The following is a 25,366-nucleotide window of genomic DNA, read 5'->3' on the forward strand; positions in this document are numbered from 1 at the left end:
CTCAACTATTAATATTACCCAGCCTACATGGCCAATTCCCCTCCAGGGCAGCCAAAAGAGAAAATAAGGGCCTTGGCTCTACAAGAACAGATTTTAGTTATTTATCCCTGACATTAGATCAGAGACCTACATACTGCTTAACAATCGAAGGGAAAAAATTTGTGGGATTATTGGACACTGGGACAGAGCGCAGCATTATAGCGACCAAAGATTGGCCAAGAAATTGGCCTACACAAATCTCCTCACAAACCTTACAAGGCCTCGGGTACACCAACACTCCTGAGATCAGTGCCAAAGAATTAACATGGAGAGATTCGGAAGATAGAAAAGAAAAATTTTCCCCTTATGTTATGCAACTGCCGATCACCCTATGGGGACGGGAAGTATTGGAGCAACTAAGACTGACCCTCACTAATGAGATAACTGCTAATTACTCCCCACAAAGTCTCAAGATAATGAAGGACATGGGCTTTGTCCCAGGGCTTGGATTAGGGAAAGATTTACAGGGAAATCCAACACCTATACAAGCCAAGAATTATTCCTCCAATAAAGGCTTGAGTTTTTCCTAGGGGCCGCTGGAAATAGTATCCCCATACCTTAGAAAACAGAGGAACCAGTGTGGGTTCCTCAGTGGCCCCTTTCCTCTGAAAAATTATTAGCAGTTCGAGAACTAGTTACAAAACAACTCCAGGCAGGCCATTTGGAACCGTCTCACTCACCCTGAAATACTCCAATATTTGTTATTAAGAAAAAGTCGGGTAAATGGAGATTGATACATGATTTGAGAGCAGTGAATGAACAAATGCAAATCATGGGGCCTATTCAAAAGGGGCTCCCTTTGTTATCTAGTTTACCTAAGGATTGGCCAATTTTCATTATTGATATTAAAGATTGTTTTTTCTCTATCCCTCTGGCAAGCCAGGATTGCCAGCGATTTGCATTTACCCTACCAAGTACTAATCATGAACAGCCTGACTGTAGATTTCAATGGCGAGTACTCCCTCAGGGTATGGCCAATAGCCCTACAATATGCCAATTGTATGTGACAGAGGCTCTGAAGCCAGTAAGAAAAGCTTACCCTAGAATGAAAATATGTCATTATATGGATGATATACTTTTAACAGCGCCTAATGACCAAATGCTGGATTTGGCTTACCTTCAAGTCATAAGAGATTTAGATAATAAAGGGCTATGTATAGCTGGAGAGAAAGTACAAAAGAGAGATATCGGCACCTTTCTAGGAGCAACCATTTCCAGGAGTCAGGTTACACCTCAAAAGTTACAAATTCGTAAAGACTGTCTCCAAACTTTAAACGACTTTCAAAAACTGTTAGGCGACATCAATTGGATTCGACCATACCTCAAATTACCTACTTCTGATTTAAAACCCCTATTTCAAATTCTAGAAGGGGACACCCATATTTCTTCACCCAGAGCATTGATGCCCCAAGTTAAGGAAGCCCTCCTTAAGGTAGAACAAGCTATAGAAGGAGCTCGACTCACCCGTGTCACTCCTGGCGAGCCTATTTTCTTGTGTATTTTAGCTACTCCCTATAGCCCTACTGCAGCATTATGGCAAGGAGGCATTCTACTTTGGATACATGGCCACTCCTCTCCTGGCAGGACCGTGGAACATTATCCATCAAGCGTTGCTGTATTAGCTCAGCAAGGCATTAAGTCTTGTCTAACCCACTTTGGACAATACCCTGATGTCATTATTACTCCCTACAACGCCCAGCAACTACAAGTGTTGTTAGCCACCATTGATGATTGGGCAATTTTAAGAACAATCTTCCCTGGTAAGATTGACAACTATCTCCCCAAGGACCCACTGCTACATTTTGTGTCTACTCACCCGGTCATTTTCCCCCGGATGACAGCTAATTCACCTATTCCAAATGCTATTGACATTTTTACAGATGGGTCTAAGACAGGGTCGGGGGCTTATATGGTTTCAGGACAAGAACCAGTCACACTTCAGTTCGCTTCCAATACCCCACAGTTGGTAGAATGCCAAACGGTTTATGCTGTTTTTCAACGGTTCACTGAACCGTTTAACTTGATCTCTGATTCCCACTATGTAGTTAATGCAGTGCGCATACTGGAGGTGGCAGGAAATATCTGTTCCAAAAGTCCAATAGCACACCTCCTAAGGGACCTTCAAAAGATTATATGGTCCCGACGCCACCCGTTCTTTATACAGCATATCAGAGCACACTCAATGTTGCCTGGGCCTATGGTCGAAGGCAATAGAGTGGTGGATGCTGCTACCAGATCCATAGCCTTTGTAGTGCTAGACAGTGTCAAGGCAGCCAAAGAATTTCACTCCCTATACCATGTACCTGCAGCAACCCTAAGAAAGAGATTTCACATCTCCCGTGCCACGGCAATGGATATAGTCACCAACTGTGCTGCCTGTGTGCCTTTTCATCACCCCCCTCACACAGGAATTAATCCCCATGGTTTACGTCCTGGAGACCTCTGGCAAATGGACATAACACATGTCCCACAATTTGGAAAGCTTAAATATATGCATGTGTCCATTGATACCAGCTCGGGGATAATTTTTGCATCCCTTTTTACTGGGGAGAAGAGGATGCATGCTATTACTCATTGCCTAGAGGCTTGGGCAGCATGGGGCAAGCCCAAAGAACTAAAAACAGACAATGGCCCTGCCTATACCTCTAAAGGCTTTCAATCATTCTGTCACACCATGCAAGTCAAACACGTCACTGGGTTACCACACAACCCTCAAAGGCATTGTAGAACGAGCAAATCGGACTCTAAAGGAATTGTTACAAAAACAAAAAGGGGGAATAAGTTCCGGGCTTACCCCTAAGAATCAACTATCATTAGCCCTATTTACTATTAATTTTTTGATGCTTGATTCTGCCGACCAGACGGCAGCAGAACGTCATGGTGATACCTCCTTTACCAAATTCCCTTCCGTAAAATGGAAGGATGTATTAACAAAACAATGGAAAGGCCCGGATCCAGTAATAGCTAGATCCAGGGGAGCTGTCTGTATTTTTCCACAGGAACAAACTGATCCAGTGTGGGTTCCAGAAAGACTTACAAGAATCATCAAAGAGGAGGAACAGGATGCTACGTCACATAACACCAAAGACCTATCTCCTGATCCTCCTGGTGTTACTGACGAACCCGAGTAATAGCAAAGCCATAAAGCTTTGGGCAGTTACCAGAACCTGGCCTATTCTCATGCCAGTACATGCCAACTCCACAACCCTCCCCTTGATATTTTCCACTTCATGTTCTGGAGGGGTGCCTTGTGCATCCCCTCTGGGGGAAGAGACCAAACCTTACAACCAATCCAAATTTGCTTTATCAGGCACACTTTGCCTGTCTTTTGATGAAAGGACACCCTGCATTTGGCTACAAAAAACCAACATAAGTGCCTGGTTGGACCCTCTTCGCCCCATTAACAATGATTTAGCTGTAGAGGCTTTAACTGGGGTCCTTACACAGATCAGCCAGGGCTCTACGTCAGGAAGTGGTACGTACTCCAGTGGCTCCTCGGTGCTCAGTATCACCATACTGATGATTGTTAGTAACATCACCATACCACTAAGAAATAATGTCACTTCTTATAACGCAACCAGGTTCCGAGCCTCACCCTGGTGCACACCAGACTATAGCTTTCCTCCTACTTTCACAGAGTGCCAGACCAAAGATAACCCTGAAAAACAACTGTCTCAGGGTTTTCAATCTATGCCCCCTTTGAATAGGTATAGGATGTCACTTCGAGACAATACAACAGGGGGCTATGAGGGATGGCCCTGGTTCCAATGGGTGCTAAATAACGATGCTGGAGCATCTACGGACATTTCCGCATTGTCGAACCTTTTTGGTACCACACACATTCTCTGGAACGTCTCTGCCCCTCGCAAGCCCACAGAAAAGCATAATCAGGCCAGGTTGCAGAATATAACTTATAACAAAAGGTTAGCAGAACAGAGCTCTAATAGCTCAGCTGTTTGCCTTAGAGCACCATTTCTATTCCTTCTAGCAAATATCAGTAATACTACGGAGCTTGACTGTCAGTCTTATAGTTGCCTTTTGGCTGAATGCTGGAACGGCACGGAGACACTGGCACTGGTAGTCCGCTTGCCAACCTTTGTGCCCATCCCGGTAGAGGCTGATCCTGAAACTTTCCCTATTATTAATCTCCTACGTCAAAAACGTGATTTTGGAATCACGGCAGCCATCATTACAGCTATTACTATCTCTGCAGCTGCCGCGGTCACTGCCGCGGTAGCCATGACCTCACAAGTACAGACAGCTGATGCAGTCAACAGTGTAGTAGAGCAAACAGCTACGGCATTAGTGACTCAAGAAAAGATGAATGCACATTTGCTTCAGGGCCTTCGTTTGGCCAACCAGAGAATAGATTTATTACAAGAACAAATGGTAGAGTTATATGAGTTGGTTCAGACCAGCTGTGTTTCCCATTATAAACATGTATGTGTTACCCCAGTGCGATACAACTTTAATGCTTCTTTTAATCAAAGTAAATTGCTATCAGAATACCTTGCAGGAAACTGGATGCTGGAGGCTGAAGAGCTTTCCCGACAGCTCCTGGACAAAATTGCTCACCTGAACGGCACTCGATTGAAACCTCTGACCCTAGGGGAATTCACCTCTTGGCTGCATTCTGCCTTTTCCTACTTTAAGGAGTGGGTGGGGGTGAGAATTTTTGGAGCCATCACAATCTGTGGCCTCGTGTTCTATCTCTGGGTATTGTGTCGGATGAAGAGAAATCACACCCGTGATAAGACGCTTATGATCCAAGCTTTACTAGCGGTTGAGCAAGGTGCCTCTCCTCAAGTATGGCTAGCAAGCCTAAGAAAATGAGCTTCCCTCTACCTTACTCTTGCATGGCCTTTGCACCCGACTGAGCCTCATTGCCATTGCACGTCGGAAGGCACACACCCCGTCAATGGCCATTGTACTCCGCGGGATGGCATTGACTGTTACCCCCACTTTGGTCCTCGATCGGATGGGCCATAATAATGGTCCAGCCTTGATCGGACTGATTTCCCTTCGCTCATTTCTTATAAAATAAAAAATGGGGAGATGTAAGGCGCGCTCGCACCCAGTAATGGCGACAGCGGCAACCATAACTCCCGCACAAGCGCGGACATAAGCTCTCCCAATTTGCCCCTCCCGAACAGGGGTATGCAAATGAAGTATTCTGGAGCTGCCCTCTCAGCCACAGGCATACTAATGAGGCACGCTAATGAGGCATCCAGACACGACCTATGAGATATTGACACGACACATACACAGAGCTATTTAAGTGATGCGCTCGCGGGCATTCGGGGTCTTTCGCTTCAGCTTCAAGGGCGCTCCCAATAAAGCGCGACTGAGAAGAATCCTGGTGTCTGCGTCGTTCCTGCCGGCGGGAGGGCACATCATCTACCCTCAGTCTCTTTGGGGTTTTTATTATGAAAGAATGCTAGATTTTGTCAAAAGCTTCTTGTTCACCTACTAAGATGCAGCTGTGATTTCTGTTCTTGGGTCCTTACACTGGTCCGCATGTTGAACCATTCCTGCATATCTGGACTGAAGCCAACCTGAAATGGTAAGTGAACTTTTTGTCTTGAATTTGGTTTGCAAGTATTTTAATAAATTTTGCACATATGTCCATACTGAGGGGAGGAGAGAGATTTTGGTGCATGGGGTGTAAATCAGACATTCAATTAAAAAAAAGTTTTCACATCTTCCATTCCTTGATGTTCTAAGTCTTTGAAATATATATCAAAGTATTACAAACATTAAATATACACTAGCAACATAAATTTGCAATTAATTTTCCTTCTTTAGTGCTTCTTTCTGCTTGAGAAGACTTAAGTCCACTGAGGCAGGTGTGAAGAGCTCAAAAACAGCTGCTACTCAAGAGTTTCCAGAAAGCAAGGGTGCGGCAGTTCTACAGAGGGTGCTACAGCCCAGCAGCATCTAAAATAGGCTGCAGCAAGCAAGCATTCCAAGCGTCAGCAGCCAGCTCTCAGGAGGTGCCCTGCAGCCTCACAAAGTGCTGGTGCCGAAGCCTGAGCCTGCAGGGTGCTTCTGGTCTGTGTGGCCATCTACGACAAACTCCAGGTGCTGGCAGCGCGTGAACTGAATGGGCTGCTGAACTGTTTCTTCAACACATGTAAATTGCTTAAACTGGCTGCAATTCGAGTTTTTAAGTGGGTTTACTGGAATCTACTTTTTATAAAGGTTACGGTAAATACTCTCTTTGTAATGAGGGATGTTTCATACATATGATTATTTGACCATAATCTCAAGGGTACACTTTCTAAGCCTACGTAACCTAGAGAAGGAATGGGGTTTGCTTAAGCTCACACATTAAAATGAAGCTATGAGCAACTGAGTCACTTGACTCTAGTAACTGGAGGACCTATTTTTTTCTCCTCCTCTTAAGTGCATTCCTATTGAGACAGTGAAAAACTGGAGAAAAACATCACCTATCAATCTATTGTGTTGATAAGGAAAGGTAAATTAAAACCACTAAAGGATATTGTAGTTATTAAAAATTAGTTTGTCTTATATATGCTTAACAAGGGGAGTAACTATAAATTTTTATGCCGAAAAAAACAAAATTAAAAGCCACATGACTGTGCATACAGTACCAGCTGCTGCAATGCTGAGGCAGAAGAAATCACTTGTGTGAGTCTGAGACCAGCCTTGGCGACATAATGAGAATCCTGTCTTGAAACAAAGAAAAAGAAAGTATATATATATGAACATCATTTAAATTTTTATTTAAGGAAAAAAAAAAGGGATATATATATAAATCTGTGTTTGGAGGGCTGGGGATGTAGCTCAGTGCTAGAATACTTGCCCACCATGTACAATGCTGTTTGAACTCCAGCATAAAAAACACCAAGGAGATAAATAGCTGCTACTCTTCCAGCATTGGAAACTCCCTAACAGTAGTAGCTGTGCCTGTGCAAGTGTCATTATCCGATTAGACACTTTCAAAAGCTTTAAGTGGCTCACTGAATCTGAATGTTGACCTTGTGTGTGTATGTGCCTGTGTGCCCAGAGGTCAGAAGATGACCTAGAGTGTCACTCTATCTACCCGGGGAAGCCAAGGGCGGACAGCACAAGTCTTCCTCTGTCTCTGTCCACCCTGACCTTTGAGACTGGGGCTCTTACTGCACTTGCAGCTTGCTATTTCAACCACACTGGCTGGCCTGCAAGGCCCTCGCCTTTGCCTTGTCTCTGTTCCCCCAACATGAAGGTCACACGGGCTTCACCACTCCTGGATTTTATATGGTGCTGGGGACCCAAGCTCGTACGCTTCTGCTGACGCAGCGAGCATTTTACCCCCCAAGTCCCCTCCCCAGGCCTGGTGTTTAGGCTGCCCAGCCAGCATGCCACACAGATCCTCCTGTATCCACTTTGCCAGCGCTGGGATTGTAACTGGACCACTTAGCTTCTTTTTCATGATTTCTGGAGGCCAAGCTCAGGATCCTATGCTTGCACAGGAGGCATGTTGTTAAATGAGCCACCTTGTCAGCCGTTTTTGTTACTTTTAGAAGAGGGGGTGGGGACAGCTCAATGAACTCTGACTTACCGCAGGTTTACGGGAAATAGTAGTATAGAATCCAAAGCTTCAACCTCTGGCCAGTGTAGTCTCACACTTTCCACTGGGCAATGTTAGACAGGGCAACATTCCTAATGCAGCCTGGATGAGTTCTTATTAAGTGAATGGTTTGGGGTACTAGGCTTAGAATTACACTCCTGAAATCACAGGACTTAGTCAAGTGTCCAGCTCTCTGACCAGGTTGGGAAAATGCTGAAAAAATAGTGCTGGGTTTTTCCCCACTGGAGCCAGATCCCATTCTAGAACCATCTGTGTGGTGCACACCTTTGTCTCTTAGCTTCCTTGCGTGTAAAGTATGGACATCAGTGCCTGCCTCTTAGGACTGCTGTGAGCATCGTGAGCCAGTGAATGTGAAATGCCCAGAGCACAAGCGCTCTGTGTGGCTGCTATCACTAGAGTTAAGGCTCTCTGGCTCCAGGTTCTCCAGGGCCTCTGGACAGTGAGTAAAGCACTTGCTACATGCTTCCTTCTTTCAAGACTAGTACTCCACATTTTTACATCTTCTCTCATTTATTGGAAAAAAAAAAACTTTAGAAAATGGCAGTTAATAAAGGGCACAAACAAATCAACAGAAACATACTAGTGGAAAACATAGAGAATATAAAACTAAAAATGCCATTGGCTTCTTTAATTGGTTAAGAGCACAAAATCTAACAGGCAGATCTACTTTAAACAAATTAAAAGCTATTTTTCTTAAAAAATAATTCTCCCCAAGTCAAATATATATACACACCCACAAAAATGGTGTGTAAAGGAAAGCCGTCACACAGAAAGAGCTGTATCCTGGGTTTAAGGAAACAGTTGCTGGAGCAGGGATTACCACAAAGTCAGCAACAAGTTAACAACACCCACTGCCCAGCAGGGCCTGGCTCTACAGCCGCAAACTCAAGCCCCTTCCTCAGCCTTCCAAGTGCTGGATTACAGGCAAACACTGCCATGTCCAGGAGGTCAGTAGTTCTTACGAACTGAGCATTCAAACGTTGCATGGCACAAAGCTATACTGTATAAAGTACTATTAAGTATAAAGGAAAATGAATGCTTAGCTTTTACAAAAAATGCTTCTTAAGGAAAACAACACAAACCACTCAGCAGATCAGAGAGGCTACAGCAAGCTGTCAGATACAACTGCATATCTGTGCTAGGAAATTCTACTTATCAGAGTGGATGAAACGGGCATTCTTAACATGTCATACTTGACCAAATTTAAGCTTTCTGTTTCTTCCCCCTACCCACCAGTAACTTGCATGACCCAGCAGAAAGAGAGCACTTAGAATTGGCTATTTTATTTTTCTTTCTGTGGCGAGACTGTCATGGAGCCTGGATATTTCAGGTTCATATGCATCCATGACCAGTGTCCCACTGTGGTCAAAGAACTTAGCAATAGACTTGGTGAACTCGGCTTCTCGCTGCTGCTTTGTCCTCCCACTGATGAAGGTCAACTTCAGGGTGTATTTGTCATCAAACCTACGCATCAGGACAAAAAGAACAAATCAAAACTCAAGCAGACTGGAAAACTGAAGGGATCTCAGGGTGGGGGACGACAGTAATGGACTACGCAATAGCAGAAGACGGGTATTGAGGGGAAGGGCCAATGAGAGCAGACATATGACAACACCCAACGAGACGCACCACTTGTATGCTAACTTTAAAAACCAGAGACTCAAGCAGTAACAAGCCCTCAGCTTGCTCAGTTTTTGAAAAGTGAGGAGGATAAGCTTGGCACTGTTGATACAGGGACTATCCCCAACACTCATCCAGACAGACAGGCAGGCAGGCCTTCCAGGTCTTGAAGATACTAATTCTGATGTCTCCTTAGATATGCTGATATCCCTTCCTTGGCTTACTTACTGAACCCTAATGAAGATGAGAACAGGCTATCCAAGAGTATTCCATGTGGAGGGACCAGAAAGTACAGAGGCTCTGAGGCAAAAACATGCCTAGGGTATCTGAAGAAAAGCAGGAGTGCGTGAGTGTTGGCACATGCTTGTGGAGCACACACAATACATACGGACTGCTAAGTTGTCCTGGGAACTTAGCCTTTTTCCCAAACAAGAGATTTTAACAGAAGACTAAGTGGATGTAACTTATGTTTCAGGTTACTTGCTTTTCTTGCTCTCCTGGCAGTGACTACAAGCAGGGAGAGAAGCTTCGGGAGTCCACCAAAAGTGAGGAGTTGGTAACAATGGAGCTGGCAAGTAGTCAGACTAGACACATCTGGGCAGAGCTGGCAGACTAGAGGAACTCTGGAGTCCAAATGATCTGGACTTGTTAGGAATGAAACTGCTACTTACCCAGAGATGAAAACTAAAGGAAGAGCAGGCAGGATAATGGGAAAGGAGTTGAAGTTCTAGACATGTTAACTCTGAGGTGCCCTTTAGGATCCAGTATCAGATAGAAAGCAGGATATAGCTACAGTTCAGAGAAAAGGTCTAGGATAAAAATGTAGATTTAGAGACCTGTATATATGCAACATTTAAGATCTTGAAAAGAGAGGAAGATTTCTTAAGTGTAAAGTGGTTCTAGGAGCATGGACCAGTTTTGGATACCATTGAACACTTGAGTGTACTCTTGAAGGTCAGAGAGACTGTGGTTTGAGTTGTACAAAGTACCACTCCACAGACGCTTGACCACATTCACAAGGAAGTCTGAAGACACAGATGCTAAACAGAGGATCCTTAAAGATAACTAACCTCACACCTTTGACCTATTTAACGTGTATGTGTTTGTCTGCATGAATTTTTATGTACAATGTGCATGCAGAAGACAAAACAACCCCCACCCCACCCCCACAAAAAACAAAAAACAAAAAACAAAAAACAAAAACCCCCAAAACCAAAACCAAACAAACAAAAAACCTCAAACCACCAGAAGAGGACGTTGGATTTCCTTGTCCTGGCCACAAGGAAAAAGACAACCAATCATTCCTCAGTCTTCCAGCAAAGCATTCCTTCTGTGATAAAGACACTTGACAACTGCAGCAGGAGGAAAAGCTTGCAGCTCAGGCATCCTACCTCATTCTACGTGACTAGCAGGCTGCTCTGCACAGGGCAGCAGAGAATGTGAGTCATGACAGCGCCCCAGAGCAGACCCAACGCCAGGCGTGAAGGATCCCCTAGAACTCAGGATGGGCATTACCTTTTGAGGCTGGAGGACAGTTGCCAAATGTCATCAGGATCCATTCCTGTAGGGTCTTTTCTGTGGGCCACAAGAAAGATGCTCTTCTCTTTATATGAGGTATAAATGGTGAGAATCCCCATCATCACAAAATAGGTGCGAATAATGTTAAGGGGAAAACATACAAATACGCAAACACAACAAAAGTGAAGTAGCAACAAATGAGACACAAGAGCCACAAACATTTTCTTGACACTCCTAAGTAAGTTTTATCTTACCGCCAAAGCACTGAGCATTTAGTTACCTGCTCTTTGCCCTTGTACTTATGCACCTACAGGAAGCAAGGCTCTCTCTGGTTAGTTCTCTATACCTCAAAAAGGAGTCAAAAGACACAGAACACACAGGCTTTCTCATCTTCTACATTAAAAGACACAGACCTAAGAGGGTTCAGTTACTCAAGACATTTGTTATAACTTGTGCTTATCTATTTAAAAAAAAAAAAGAGATCAGAGTCTGGAGAGATGGCTTAGCAATTCAGAGCACTGGCTGTTCTTGCCGGGAACCTGGGTTTGGATCCCACCGCTCATAGGGCAGCCAACTACATTCTACAGCAGCAGTTCTAGGAGATCTGACACCCTTTTCTGGTTTCATCGGGTACCAGGCTTGCATGTAGTACACAGACATACATGCAGATAAAACACATACATGCAAAGTTAAAATTAATTAATTAATTAAAATCTATCACAGTGGATTTGACTATATTCAACGAATGTCAAAGCGACTTCAGATCAGAGCAATTATGCCTGAAATATATGCAGACACATTATTATACTGGTTTGACAGTGTTAACTGTACATTCAACCACTAACATGATGAGAAGTGTCACTTAAATTTTATGAACTAGAGAAGCAGGAAGTATAGGGCAAAGGATTATGGACTCCAGAGTTAGGATATTCCTGGATTTGTATTTCCTCATTTAATAAATTAGTTTATTCCCCAAGTATCCTCATTCCTACAAAAATAATACTGAACTTTAGAATTGTCATGAAGCTAGGCACAATGGCACACACCTATATTTTCACCCCTTGGCAGGCTGAGTCAGGGCTGCTGTGAGTTTAAGAATAGCATACTGAAACCCTGTCTCAAACAAACAAGAATGGGACTGTCAGGGGGTTTCTATCAATAACCATGTGGCACACAGGGTTATTTACAGCAGTAGTCACTAACACTATATATAAAACATGAGCTTAGGTTCGTGCTTTGCTTTAAACAAATATAACTGAAATACCATCAAAGTAGTTCTTTTGGAAATTATGTGTAATAAGGTGCTGCCACTGCCTTGAGAATGGTCTCTAGAGCTCACGGCATACTCTTTTCGGCTGCTTCAGCAGTGAAACTTTCAAGCCAGGGCACTTAATCCGACTGCTGAGGAGTGAGAGATTACCTGCTGCCACGTCAGGAACCATCTACTTGTATGCCACTATTTTTATCAGGTGCTTTATTACAATGGCTTGACAACCGCCTCTGAAAGTGGATTTACTTTATTTTTTAAATTATGCATGTTACGTGTGTGTCCATGTACGGCATGTGCACATGAAGTCAGAAGAGTGTGCGAGGCCCCTGTGGGTTCTAGGACTCAAACTCCAGCCTACTGCAAGTATAGCCCAATATCCCCTACTACTGCACTCTTCCAGGCTCAGGAGGGTAAGGTCTTCAGACACAGGTAGATGTATCTAAAGTTAGTGGTAGAGCTCTAACAGTGATATGAATAGATATCTACCATTTTTCCATTCATTTACTTCGAAGAAACATATGCATGAAAGTACGTCAAGGTACATATGTGGAGATCAAGCGACAACTTGTAGGGAGGCAGTTCTCTCCCTTCACTCTGGATTCTAGCAAATGCCTTCACCTAGCCCTCTTGAGGGACCAAAAGGACCAAAAAAATCCCTTTATATCTTCTAAGTTATAAAGTGCAAAGCAGTTATATACTGATATACTAAGGGACAACTGATGTGAGTGGAGGACCCCCCACCCCAAAAAAAGATCATATCATGAATGCATATAAATTTTATAATTAGGACTAAAGTTTTTTGCATTGAGTAGTTTAAGAAATAATATATGCTTATGCTTATCATAAAAAGGAGAAACAAGAGGCTGGGCATTGTGGCGCACGCCTTTAATCCCAGCACTCGGGAGGCAGAAGCAGGTGGATCGCTGTGAGTTCAAGGCCAACCTGATCTACAAAGTGAGTCCAGGACAGCCAAGGCTACACAGAGGTTTTTTGTCTCAAAAAACCAAATAAATAAATAAATAAGAGAGACAAAATTTAACTTACAATAATTGTAACTATGAATTAAAAATGCATGCACTCCACCATACTTCCAAACACTGGACATTAGCCTAGACTACCTTAAATGTGCTCAGAACATTTACATCAGCCAGTAACTAAGCAAATTCATCTAATACAAAGTCTACTGTATAACAGCATGATGAATACCTCATGTAACTTATTGAGTATTATGTTGAAAATAAACACAATGGCTGTACAGATATTTTTTCATGCCATTATAAAGTAGAGAAATCATAAGTTGAATTCTTTAAATGTAGGGACTGTCTATATTATATACCAAATATACTATAAAATCTCCCATCTGATTTTTTCTTTTTCATTGTGTATGGTATAGGCATGTGCATGTGTGTGTGTGGAAGCCCCAAGTTGATACTAGGTGTCTTTCTATATCGTTCTCTACCTAATTTTTTGAGACAAGGCCTCTCACTAAACTGGAGCTCACTGCTTCCGAACGACCAATCTGTCTCCATGCCCTCGGCACTGGGATCACAGCCTGTGCTGCTAGGCCGATTTTTATGTGGGAGCTGGGGTTCCAGTCTTTGTGCTTATGCAGCAAATATTTTAACAACCGAGCCATCTCCCCAGTCCTCTTTCTGTTATTTTATTTTAAATTTTTAGGTAACATAGGCTCTGCCAGGTAGCCCTAGCTGCCCTGAAACTCCTGATCACTCTGACTCAGGCTTCTGGGAGCTGAGATTACATGTGTGTGCTACACACCCGTGTCTCAGTCATTTTTACAATTCTCAGCAGGTATTACTTCCATCTTTTCCTCTAGTCCAAGATCACAGACAGCCTGGATTTCAAACCCATGTTGTATAACTCCAGAAGGGATCCCCAATTCCAATGAAACACGGGGCTCAAGATCTCCCCAGCCGGCTCTTCAGCTTTAAGAAAAATATGAAACAAAATTGAACTTCTAAAATCCAAAGCTTTTCTACTAAAAGTAAGGAATAAATGGATTAAAGCAACCCAATCTAATAGAAAAAAATCCAATAAATTAAAAAAAGCTGGGCCTCACTATCACTGTGTATTTGTTTTGTGTTCCTACTAGCTAATAACTAAGTACATTGCAGACAAAGGAACCTTATTAAATACAGAGTATCAATGATGTGACAGGAATTTGCAGGCACAACTTTCACGTTAGTTCTAACATTAGCAAGCCCTAAAATCAAAGCTTTTATGGAAAGCAAGGTGACTTAACAGAAGATACTTTGAAATCTTCCTAAAAAGCAAACCATAGCATAAAAAAAGGATATGATATGACGCACAAAGCCAAAACCGGCTTGGACTCTGGAAAGGGGTGCATGTAATCCCAGATCAAAGCCACTATTGCAAAGAAGCAGGAGATGGTACAGATGGTGAGGCGACCGTCAATTAGACCAAAGTTCTCCACATACTTGTACTTTTCCAGGAGCACCTAGTGAGGAGCAGGACAGAAGGTGACAGTGACTCCACTCTTCCTTCCTATGGCTTGCCTCTACTGACTCCACTAAAGTCACGCTATGAACTGTGGGAATGAACAGTCCCCTTCAACTAGCATACTACTTAACACACAAACCCTCTTTAAAGAATCCCAAAGGAAAAACTTAACAAATCCTTAGTTTTGAAATTCTCAACTTCTCATAGGACACAGCTAACATTTTCTTTTCTCTTTGCAAATGGACTAATCACAGATGAATGCTCTGCTCTCCCTTTCCAAGTTTCTGTGCTCTAAGCTAATTAATCTCAGAACGATGTCAGCAATTTTCTCCTTAGCTCAGTGCTCTAACATACTTCCTCCTGCTTGTTCTGTGTTAATGGTAGAAGCCTATTTTGGCTCATTTTTTAACTTGAAAACTATGGCCACTCAAGTAAGAGAAAAGACCCATGAGGAGACTTGTTTACAGGCTGAAAACACACTCCCGTAAGTCCTCACAAGAACTATGTATACCTTTTTGGCGGAATCATCCAAAGAGTTTTTCACAGCTGATCCATCCCACTTATCAATTTTTACAGGCTTATCATCAATCTTCCACTACAAAACAAACAGAAAAGCTGTGCATCAAAAAACATGGCAACTTACAAAGTAGAATGAGCTACTTTCTTCAGATCCCTGAGTACACAAACACTTACTCTGTCTTCTGATATTACAGAGACTGCGCACTGCAATCAGTGGATTTTCCCATGGGTGCTGCAAGTCTCCAAGCAGAAAATGCAAACCCTATAAGCCCAGAACCAGAATACGCGCATGCACTATGTGAACTCATGTATCCCACACCCTGTTACCCACAGATGAATGTAGAAAAAAACTCGCCTTTAATGTTTATCCTAACATTCTGTAAGCATAAAAATCAGAAAATACAGATACAGGAATTTATAGACACTAACAAAGAGGAAAGGTCTTCCTTAGAACACCATTGTCTGTGAACAACTTGAATACTTTATTAGCATACTGTATCTCTAAGATAGCAAAATAAGTATCATCTGTTGAAAATATCAAATTTTAAATTATAAACCAAGCGTTCTAGTTTGTTTTCTGTTGCTATGATAAAAGACCATGACCAACAGCACCCTGGGAGGAAACCAGGGATGAGATGTAGCTCAGAGGTAGTGCTTGCCTGGCATACATGAAGCCCTGGGTGGGGTCACTAGCCGCCAATTAAATTCAAATTCGTTTGGTTTAAGAATGGATTCTTTTACTGAAAGACAAAAAAACATTTCTCTATTATCAGCCTTTAAAAAAAAGCTGTGATTCTATACACATTAATATACAAATAAAATCTGAAGTCCGTAAAGAGGAAAAAATATAGCAGAATGTTATGTATGTATAAAAATTATATGTATTATGTGTGTGTGCGTGCGTGCGTGTGTGTGTGTGCGTGCGTGTGTGTGTGTTTTACAGGTAGCTGGGAGTCACTTGGTATGGTGCTGGAACAGAACGTGATCCTCTGCAAGAACAGCAAACACTCTTAACCACTGAGCCATCTATCGCTCCAGCCCCTAAATTAGTTATATTCAAAGCCATTATGAATTAAATGTTCTCCCAACCTGACAGCCTACTAATCAAACATGACATCTAATTTTAAAACTTACATATTGAACTAAGAAATTAAGTTTTGTCTAAACAGCTAGCTTATATGCATTCAGCCAAGTATATTCCATTTTAAAAATCCCGAAGATTGGTAAAGCTAAGCCTACAATGAGATTTGGACTATCAGTGAAATAATGAAGTCATTTTGAAAATTTTGTCATTCCAAAAGGGGGGCGGGGAAACAAATCTTCATAGACACCCCCCTCAGAGAAATATTGTTGAGTGTAGCACAATCAGAAATGAAACTTGGCTCTCCAACCTCCTCTTAATTTTCAGGGATAAAATGCAGAATCATATTGAATCAGGCGCAGCTCTTCTAACTCTACTGTCCAGTACCCAGAATCCTCAGCTGAGAAAACAGGAACTTTTCCAGTGAACTGGGGGGGGAGTCCTGAGAATGGTTATAATCTGGTTTCTGAAGAGAGGGTGCATAATTCCACTTTGCATGCATGAAAAACCTTAGCCCTCTCTACTATGGCAAAGAAATATCTGGACAAGTGGGGGCTGACATTAGGTGTCTATTCTGGGGGCTACAGTTGCCATCATTCTCAAAAGCTGCTCACCTAGAGTGTATGTAAACTACATCTCCTCTGCTATTACACAGTACCTTTCGTCCCTCCCTCTGGTCTTCTGGTCTCCCTAGGCACAGGTACTGGGGTTAGTCTGGAGTGCTATGTATTCAGATGCTGAATTCTGCCCCCACCCCAGATCTGATCATGTTCATTGTTCAATGTTGTGTAAACTTTGCTCCCCAACTATCTCTGATTGGTTAATAAAGAAACTGAGAGCCAATGACTGGGCAGAGAGGACAGGGAGGTGGGGCTTCCATTCCCAAGTGTGAAGGTCTAGGTATGGATCACGAGGGAGAGGAGAGTGACTGACCTGACAGAGCAGAAGCACCCCAGGCACTAACAATATGGCAAATAATTCAGGATGTGTGGCTGGGAAGGTGCCAGACTAGCATAGAGGAGTAAACTAGATCATAGCTGCCTAGTTATAGAGCTTAAAGCTTGTTCAATAAACCTAATAGGTCTCATTTATTTGACAGTTAGAATGAGTGACTAGAAAAGACTTCCAAAGTATAACACCTTTTCAACAAGGGTCAATATATGAAGAAAAAAATATAAAGCAGGGGCTAAGGAGATTAGTGAGCTCTGAAATCAGTTAGAGATCCTGTCTCAGGTATAAGGTGGAGCCAGGCATACTAGTGCACGCCTTTAATCACAGTGCTCAGGAGGCAGAGGTAGATGGCTCTCTAGGAGTTTAAAGAAGGCAGTCTGGTTTATATAGTTCCAGATCAGGCAAGGCTACACAAAAGACTTTGTCTCAAAAAAACAAAAAACAAAAACAAAAAACAAAAAAAACAAAACAAAACAAAAAACAAAAAACCAACCAACCAAACAAACAAAAAGGTGGAGATCAACTGAGGAGGATATCCAACATCAGTTTCTGGCCTCCATGCATACAGGTACGCGCACGTGTGCGCACGCGCGCGCGCACACACACACACACACACACACACAGTGGCAGGGGGGCATGGGTAAAGACAAGTCTGTTTCACATGGTACCTCACAGGATAAATTATAATAATGGGCAGCACGTGGAAAGCAATTCCAGTAAGTCTTCCTAAGGACTGCCACCCTTAGGAAGGCATATTTTCCAGGTTGGTCTTTGCCTGCTATCTGGCAACTTAACTGTTACACAGTTGACTGATCACATTAATATAAAACATCTCCTACATGCAGCATTATATACTGAGTCTCAGGGTTTATCTAACACATCAGTTTCCTACACTGATATGTAGAAAGTCTTGGGGAATTTTCCTGACACATAAACATTTACTTTTCCTGCTGTTCCGCCATGTTTTCCAAACAGTCATGGTATTGACTTGGTATTATCCAATAGCCTAACTGGACCGGATCATGACTGTGCGTTTGTATTGTAACCATACAAGCTACTCATATTCATTAATGAGTCACTGTAGTTACTAGAAGTCACTTTTCTACCAACAGAGGAACAGGACATGCTTGTCCCTGGCCACATTTTGGAGGTCAGAAATGGCTGGTTCACAGAAGGAGGGTACTTCATGACCTTCATGGAACACTGGAGACTCATTTCCTTCTGAGTCTCCACTGCAGAAAGTTCTAAAAGACATCTCACTGCAGTCATGCGATCTCACTTCTAAAGTGCTTAGAACATTTTTAAACATGTCTCCGTTTTCAAGAGTAAGTAAAGAATACAGGCAGTCATTTTCAGAACTAGCTGCTTTGGGGATTACAGCCTCTGTTCCCCATGCATCTTCCAGGACTAAGGGCTGAGGATGGGTCAACAAAGGAAAACATTTTTGGTCATCAGGGTATGCTAAGCAAACAGACAGTCTTGAGTACAACATGGCAGCAGAACACTTTCTACTACCTTCGTTACAGTGGAAGCAGATGTTGTGCAGTGGCATCAAGGCTGCAGTGGACTCCTTAGCCTAACTCAAGGGATTCCTCATTCACTCTGCTGAGATGGACACTAGGGGTAAGAGGGGTGTATTAACAGAAGGACCCCACTCTGATTTAGGAAAAAAAAAAAAAAAAACAATAAAAGTTTTCTCTCTTCTTTTGTCTATTCTAGTTCAGAAAGCAGAGATAAGCTGCAAGGCAGGACAGTGAGTAGGAGGATCCAGGCTGAGGAACCCTAACCCAGAAGGACTGCTTACAGGGCTAAACTTGACTCTGAGCAGGAACTAGGTAAGATTTAAGTGGGTGAATATTAACCAACTTTATGTGTTTTAAGAGTTTGTTGGTTTTGTTTTGAAAATCATCTCACAGACAAATCTGCAGATGATCTCAAAGGGAACACCAGAGACATGAGTAATTATATGATACTACAAATAATATATAAATTAGATGGGGCCATTCTAAAGTACAGAACCTGAATGTTCACCAAACATCAGCAAGGAGATGAAAAGTGAACATTTATGATGTGGAGCGGGATGGCCTTAGTAACAAACTAGTTAAAAGTAACATGAGAGAACAAACAGATGCCTGCCTATCACAATTAGGGCTTAGATGACTTGTCTGAACCACCACGTCATTTCCCAAGAGAAGGAACACAGAGGAAAAAGATAAATCCTCTTTGCATACACTGGGTTTGAGATATTTAAGCTCTGCAGTTGTATTTTACCTCTGACCCCAGAATTTTCTAACCTATAAGGAGTTAAGAGTCACCTTACACACACACACACACACACACACACACACACACACACACACACACACACACACGTAGCAAGAGCAGGAATAACAAGTGCAAAAACAAAGGGGAAAATGTTAATTTGGGAATAAAATGATGTGTACCTTGAGAATGCTGTTGCTTACTTAAGATGCAATTTGAAAAGCCCTGGTATCACCAAGACAAGATTACAGCTCTTAGCAGCATGTGGAACCTTCAATTTCAATCTGTTCTTTAAGAGCCAAGGAATACATGTGCTTATTAGTGGTCGCATTTATGAGTTAGTTGGAGGTTAGAAACTATCATGTATCAATTAAATTATGAACATGCACATTAGTGGCAATTCCAGAGAAACTGATGAAAAAAATTGCCCCTCAATGTCTTCTCTGTGGTCCCAAACTAAACAAGCAGCCTGACCCCATGACTCAGGAAGCCTACACTACTGCAGTGCTGTGGGGACAGCTTCAGCTCATGGAATCTATGGCTTACCTATCCCACAAATGATGCCAATACATCTGAGATCTAAGGCTGAAAGAAAATGGCTCACAGTGAACCTTCCATGATTAAAGGGATGAAGAGGTGAGGCTGCAGCTCAGCTGGTAGAGGGCATGCCTAGCATGCCCTAGGTTTAATCCCTAGCACCTCATGTACTGTGCAGGCCTGTAATCGCAGCCCTTGGGAGGTGCAGGCTAGTTATTAGAAGTTCAAGGTCCTCCTCAGTTACAAAATGAGCTGGAGGCCAACCTAGAGCACATGAGGCCCTGCCTAAAAACAATGCAGTCAGGTGCTCGTCTTTAGGAAGGCACAGGCACACAAGTCACCTTGAGTTCATGGCCACACTGGTCACACAGTGAGTTCTAGAATTCCAGGCCAACCAGCACTACACAGTGAGACTGTCTCAAAACAAACAAACAAAAAACATTTAAAAACTACATGCGACCAGTCTGGAAATCGCACTACATTGTAAGTTCCTTTCTAGATTCTTTGTGGGAATGCAAGTGGCTTCCCCAATGTGCAAAACAGCTGAACACAGCACCAAGGTGTCGGAACACAGTCCACTGTGAGATTTCTGAGCTTATAAGAAAATAAGACCTAAGTCTTGTGACCTGAGCTCCTTTAGAGCATAGACTTGCTCTTGGATGTCTTTTGTGCTCTTCCCAGGTGTAGTGGGTAGGGGGGAATTTACCTCAGCTCTTGTTATTCACTCGCCTCTACAGAAAACCACGCTTGTTCCACACATGGTTTGTCCCTGTGATTTATACTCTTTACTCAGTGACTCTTCCTAAACCTCACAGTATTATAAATTGTCTGATGCTCTGAATAAAGTTGGCTATTGCATGAAATCTAGGGCTGCCTCGTTTTTAGGTCCCACTCACCCAGGCTCGCACTGCCAACTACAGTGGTAAACAACAAAGCCTGTAATCCTAGCACTCTGCAGACTGAGGCAAGACAAGCACCAGATCCAGGACAGCCTGGGCAACAGAGACCACATTTAAAAAAAACAAAAAACAAACAAACAAACAAAAAAAAACCCCAGTCAATTAAAGTATCATTACCACATGACCTAGCAATTCTACTCCCAGGTATATGGGACTGAAAATGTCCACCCTGTGGACAACCATGTTGATAGCAGGTATCACACAGCTAAAAGGTGCATGATTCAAACAGTAACTGACAGATGGAAAAGTAAAATGTCATGTTTTGCTATCTGTCGGAGGAAGGGGTTTAGTGAGTGAAACACTGGGCACACAGTGTGAAGACCTGAGTTTGGAGTCCCAGAAGTCACATGGTACTGGGACACTGGACTTAGTTATGAACATCTGTAACGCCCATACTCCTGTGGTGAGGAGGGAGGCGGAAACAGAATGATCTCTAAGGGAGCAGAGGGTGAGGATTGACACCTTAATCTGCCCCCTATGTCCACACACGTGCCATGGTGCACACATCCACTCCCATACATACAGAATGTTTAAAATGGTTTATCAGTACTGATGAATAAATGTAGGTCACATAAAATGAAGTTTGATACAGGCTATAAAACATGTGAACTAGCGAGGTAGTGGTGCCACAAGCCTTTAATCCCATACTTGGGAGGCAGAGGCAGGAGGATCTCTAGGTTTGAGGCCAGCCTGTTCTATAGAGCGAGTTCCAGGATAGCCAGGGCTACACAGAGAAACCCTGGCTCAGAGAGAAAAACAAAACCAAACAAAAACCATGTGTGGGGTTTGAAAACATGTTAAATGAAAGATGCTAATCACGATAGGCCATGTATGTATAATTTCACTTACAAAAACATCCACAACAGCCAAGTCCAGAAACAGACTATAGACTACACTAGGGATGTAGCTTAGTGGTACAGTCTTACTGGCTTGCATGCTCCAGAGTCTCAGTTTTAGCCTCCTCACTGAAAGAAGGCTTTTTGGGGTACTCTGGAGCTAGGAAGGAGGACTAGGAGAGGCGTACTAATGGGAATGGGGCTTTGCTAAGACTTATAAACACTTGCTGAAGTTGTGTACCAATGACTTTCTGATTAAACTAAAGACCATTGGACTGTAAAATTTTTGTATTAGGGAGGCAGAGGTAGGTGGATCAGTGTGAGTTCGAGGCCAGCCTGGTCTACAAAGCAAGTCTAGGACAGCAAAGAGTACACAGAGAAACCCTATCTTGAAAACAAAACAAAATTATGTATTAAATCTCCATTTTAAAAAAATTTACTATTAAAATGTACAGGTAAGAAAGAGTGTATAGGAGTATGAATACCCAGGCCTCACTACGATAAAATCTCACTCTGATCTGGGCGGTATAGATACCTGTTGTTTTTACTAAAACCCAAGGGAATCTGATATGTACAGTTTTCACATCATATACTAATTTCTAAGGTAGTCAAAACCCAGAGAGGAGGAAAGATGGGAGGTGCACGCACACCGTGACTTGCTCCACATTCCAGGTGCAGAACCTGAATTACATAGAGCTTTGATACCTGGTCCAAGAATACATAGCTGGCAAAGGGAGAGGCGGAACTCAAAGCAAGGTTGGCACCAGAGCTATATTCTCAACCAAGACACAAAAGCTGTGTTCTAAGGTCAGGCTGAGACTCCAACCATGAGGCAGAATCCAGGTTATAAGGTTTAAATGATTTGGATAACAATTAAAAAATAAAACAAAATAAAACATACCAACCTCTAATAGTCTAAACAAATTAAGATACAGCTATTCTTCATAGCTGCCATATAGAACAAAATACCCTGAAAGATTTGGGGCAAAAACGACTTACTGCAGTGAACTAAGCCACTTCAAGATGGAAGACTAGATGTGCAAACTTATTTGCAAAAGTCAGGAAGTGGGTGCTGCTTGGTTCTTAACATCAGTTTCAGAAGATTGACTGCAGAAATACAGGTGCAGAAATCAAAGCCCCCCTCAAGGTCCCAAAGGGAGGAAAGAAAAGGAAGAGAAATTAAATTTAAGAGAGTCTATGAAAGGCAGCATCCTTATCTGAGCACACCTTATGTTCTCACTCCCTCAGGACAAGCCCTCTCTGTTCACTGAGCCCAGCTCCCCTCAGGACAAGCCCTCATGCTCTCCACTTCAGCAGTCAGGGTTTTTTCCAGACACTGCAAAACAGCATCCACTACAGCTCGTCCTAAGACTGGGGTGGCATTTTTCTCAGCTAACTTCAGAGATGCAAGCATTCACTCTGCGTTGACTAGTGTAGAAAAAACCCTCACAACAAACTGGAAAAGTACAAATGGGCAAAACATAAGGCAACTCCCAGGGGCACTAGGTGTGAGAGGAATCCAGAGAGTGAACAATTCAATGAAACCAGAAATGATGTTTTCCAGGGAAAAGAACTTAAACAGCTCTTGACTATTTTCGCTCTTCTGTTTCTCATTTCTTGGTCAAACTTCCAAGTAGGGGTGGGGGAGGTATGGTGTCTGAGACTGTAATCTCATTAGGCAGGTTGAGGTACAAAGTCTTGTTTTCAAGACCAACCTGGGTTACACAGAGGGGCCCTACTTCAACAAAACAAGGTGAACAGCCTTCCTAATGTTCCTGTGAGAACACTGCACCTCTTTCCGAAATCCCAGTTGGGGATATCACCACCGTGCCATTCTGTTTTTATATAGCCTTTAAAACAAACATTGACAGTATTTTATAATTTAACCTTTATAATAAGCCTATAATGAGAATACCTACAGTGTTTACTGTGGTAATGAAATTTAAGCTCAGTAACAAATAATCACCCAAGGCTTTTCATAAACTACACTAGAACTCAAACTTATCCTTCTTTCTAAGAAACCCAAATTACTAGTATACGACCTTATTGTATCAAATTCTGTGAGCTAGGTGAATGATTTCCTCAAGTCACTTTATACTGTCTCAAAAGCCTTTACACAAGTAACTCTCCTCCAGTCTAACTCCACCTTTCACTAAGTTTACTCAGGGACCCTTCAGGCAAGCCTATCTCAAGCACCATCATATTCTGTATCTTTCCTCAAGGAAGAATTACTTGAGGACCAGAGAGATGGCTCAGCTGATGAAGATACTTACTGGCAAGCCTCACAAGCCGCGTTTGACCCCTGAGTTCCACACAAAGCCAGTTCCAGGCAGGCTTAGCTACACAGCAAGACCCTGTCTCAAATTTGAATCTAATGATCCTTCTTAAAAAGACAAGGAGAACTGGGGATATGGCTCAGTGCTGCAGTGCTTGCCCGCCACGTAGGAAGCTACGCAAATCCTGGATTTGAACCCTTCAGCATGGTCAGGTATTCGTTTCTTAGGCCCTAGACATCTGTTTGGCACAGAAGAGTCAGTTAAGTTTTTTTATTAAAACGTTTCAAGAAAAACGGTTTACTATATTAAAGCGCCGTGCTTCACAGTCATCAATCGCATCAGCCAGGAATGACAACACTGGAAGGAGGCAGTGAGACATACCAGGTAAAGCCCTCACTTCCCACTGATGAGCGGACCTGGAGAGATCCGGTGTATTTAGGTCACATTGCTAGAAGCACAGTACTAGGCCTGTTTTTCATGCAGCTGTTTCTTCCAAGATGCTGTTCAACGGGCAAGGTCACTCAAAAAGCTGTTTCCTCCCCAGATCCCTTCCTTTAAGCCCTTATGGCCAAGGATGTGTTTTGTTTTGTTAATAATTGAGGCGGCAGGATGGAAAGCAGCTAGCAGGTACTGACAGCAAGGGACAAGCAGGGAGGGAGGGAGGGAGGGAGGGAGGGAGAGGGGGGGGCAAAGAAATGCAAGGGGGAAAAAGAATCTTAAGGCTTCCTGTCATCCCAGCAAGGGAAGTTAACTTGACGTGTCATGGGGCGGGGGGAGGTGAAACCCTCCTAAACTCTTTGGACTCTGTGGTAACACGCGAGGGTGACGGTGGAAGAGTTGGGGGGAATATAGACTTTTGAGTAGAGTCCTTTAATTTCTTTGGGAGTTCAGTTTTCCGCGTTGGTGAAATAGACATTTTCAAGCGTGGCTTCCTAGCACAATAGAAACGCGATCATTACGGTGAAACAATGCCGTAATTACGAAAAGCTGCTGTGGCGGCCAGCATTAAGGACCAGGAACAGTGCGAAAAGAGGTGACCTAAAGAGAAGAGTTGGGTTTCAATGTGTTGAGAAGGCAGATTACAAACGTGCGTTAGTGGGCTACAGAGGAGCGCTCCTCCGCAGGAAATAAGGGGGGCGGGGATGGGAAGGTGGTCTCACCAGCTCCTGGGCATCCCCAGGGCTCTAGACTGTCCCCAGGACTGAGATCCTCACCTTATCCAACAAACCACTGCGGCTGCTGCCTGTCCCAGAGCTGGGGCCGCCGCTAGCCCCACAACTGCCTCCGCCACCGCCGCCTCTCCCGCCTTGAGACGCCGCCGCTGCCATCTTGTCTCCTTCCTTCTGTCCCTCCCACTACTACTTGTCCGAAGCCGATTGGCTGAAGCTGGTCACATGATGCTCCTTGCAGAGCCCATCGGGATCCG

General features: G+C 43.1%; 2 protein-coding genes across 3 annotated transcripts in view; both read right to left on the reverse strand.

Annotated features, from left to right (window-relative positions):
• Window positions 1-25,366, reverse strand: part of Serpinh1 (serpin family H member 1) — a 671,742-nt gene that overhangs the window by 455,515 nt on the left and 190,861 nt on the right. The gene's annotated exons all lie outside the window — the stretch shown is intronic.
• Spcs2 (signal peptidase complex subunit 2) lies at window positions 8,896-25,290 on the reverse strand. The gene is made up of 5 exons (XM_051149035.1): window positions 25,155-25,290; window positions 15,031-15,114; window positions 14,357-14,517; window positions 10,769-10,903; window positions 8,896-9,097 (listed from the first exon to the last, which is right to left on the reverse strand). The coding sequence occupies exons 1-5, from the start codon at window positions 25,266-25,268 to the stop codon at window positions 8,911-8,913; spliced, it is 681 nt and encodes a 226-aa protein (XP_051004992.1). The 5' UTR covers window positions 25,269-25,290; the 3' UTR covers window positions 8,896-8,910.

The sequence above is a fragment of the Acomys russatus genome, chromosome 7 (assembly GCF_903995435.1).
Source record: "Acomys russatus chromosome 7, mAcoRus1.1, whole genome shotgun sequence".
Lineage (NCBI taxonomy): Eukaryota > Metazoa > Chordata > Mammalia > Rodentia > Muridae > Acomys > Acomys russatus.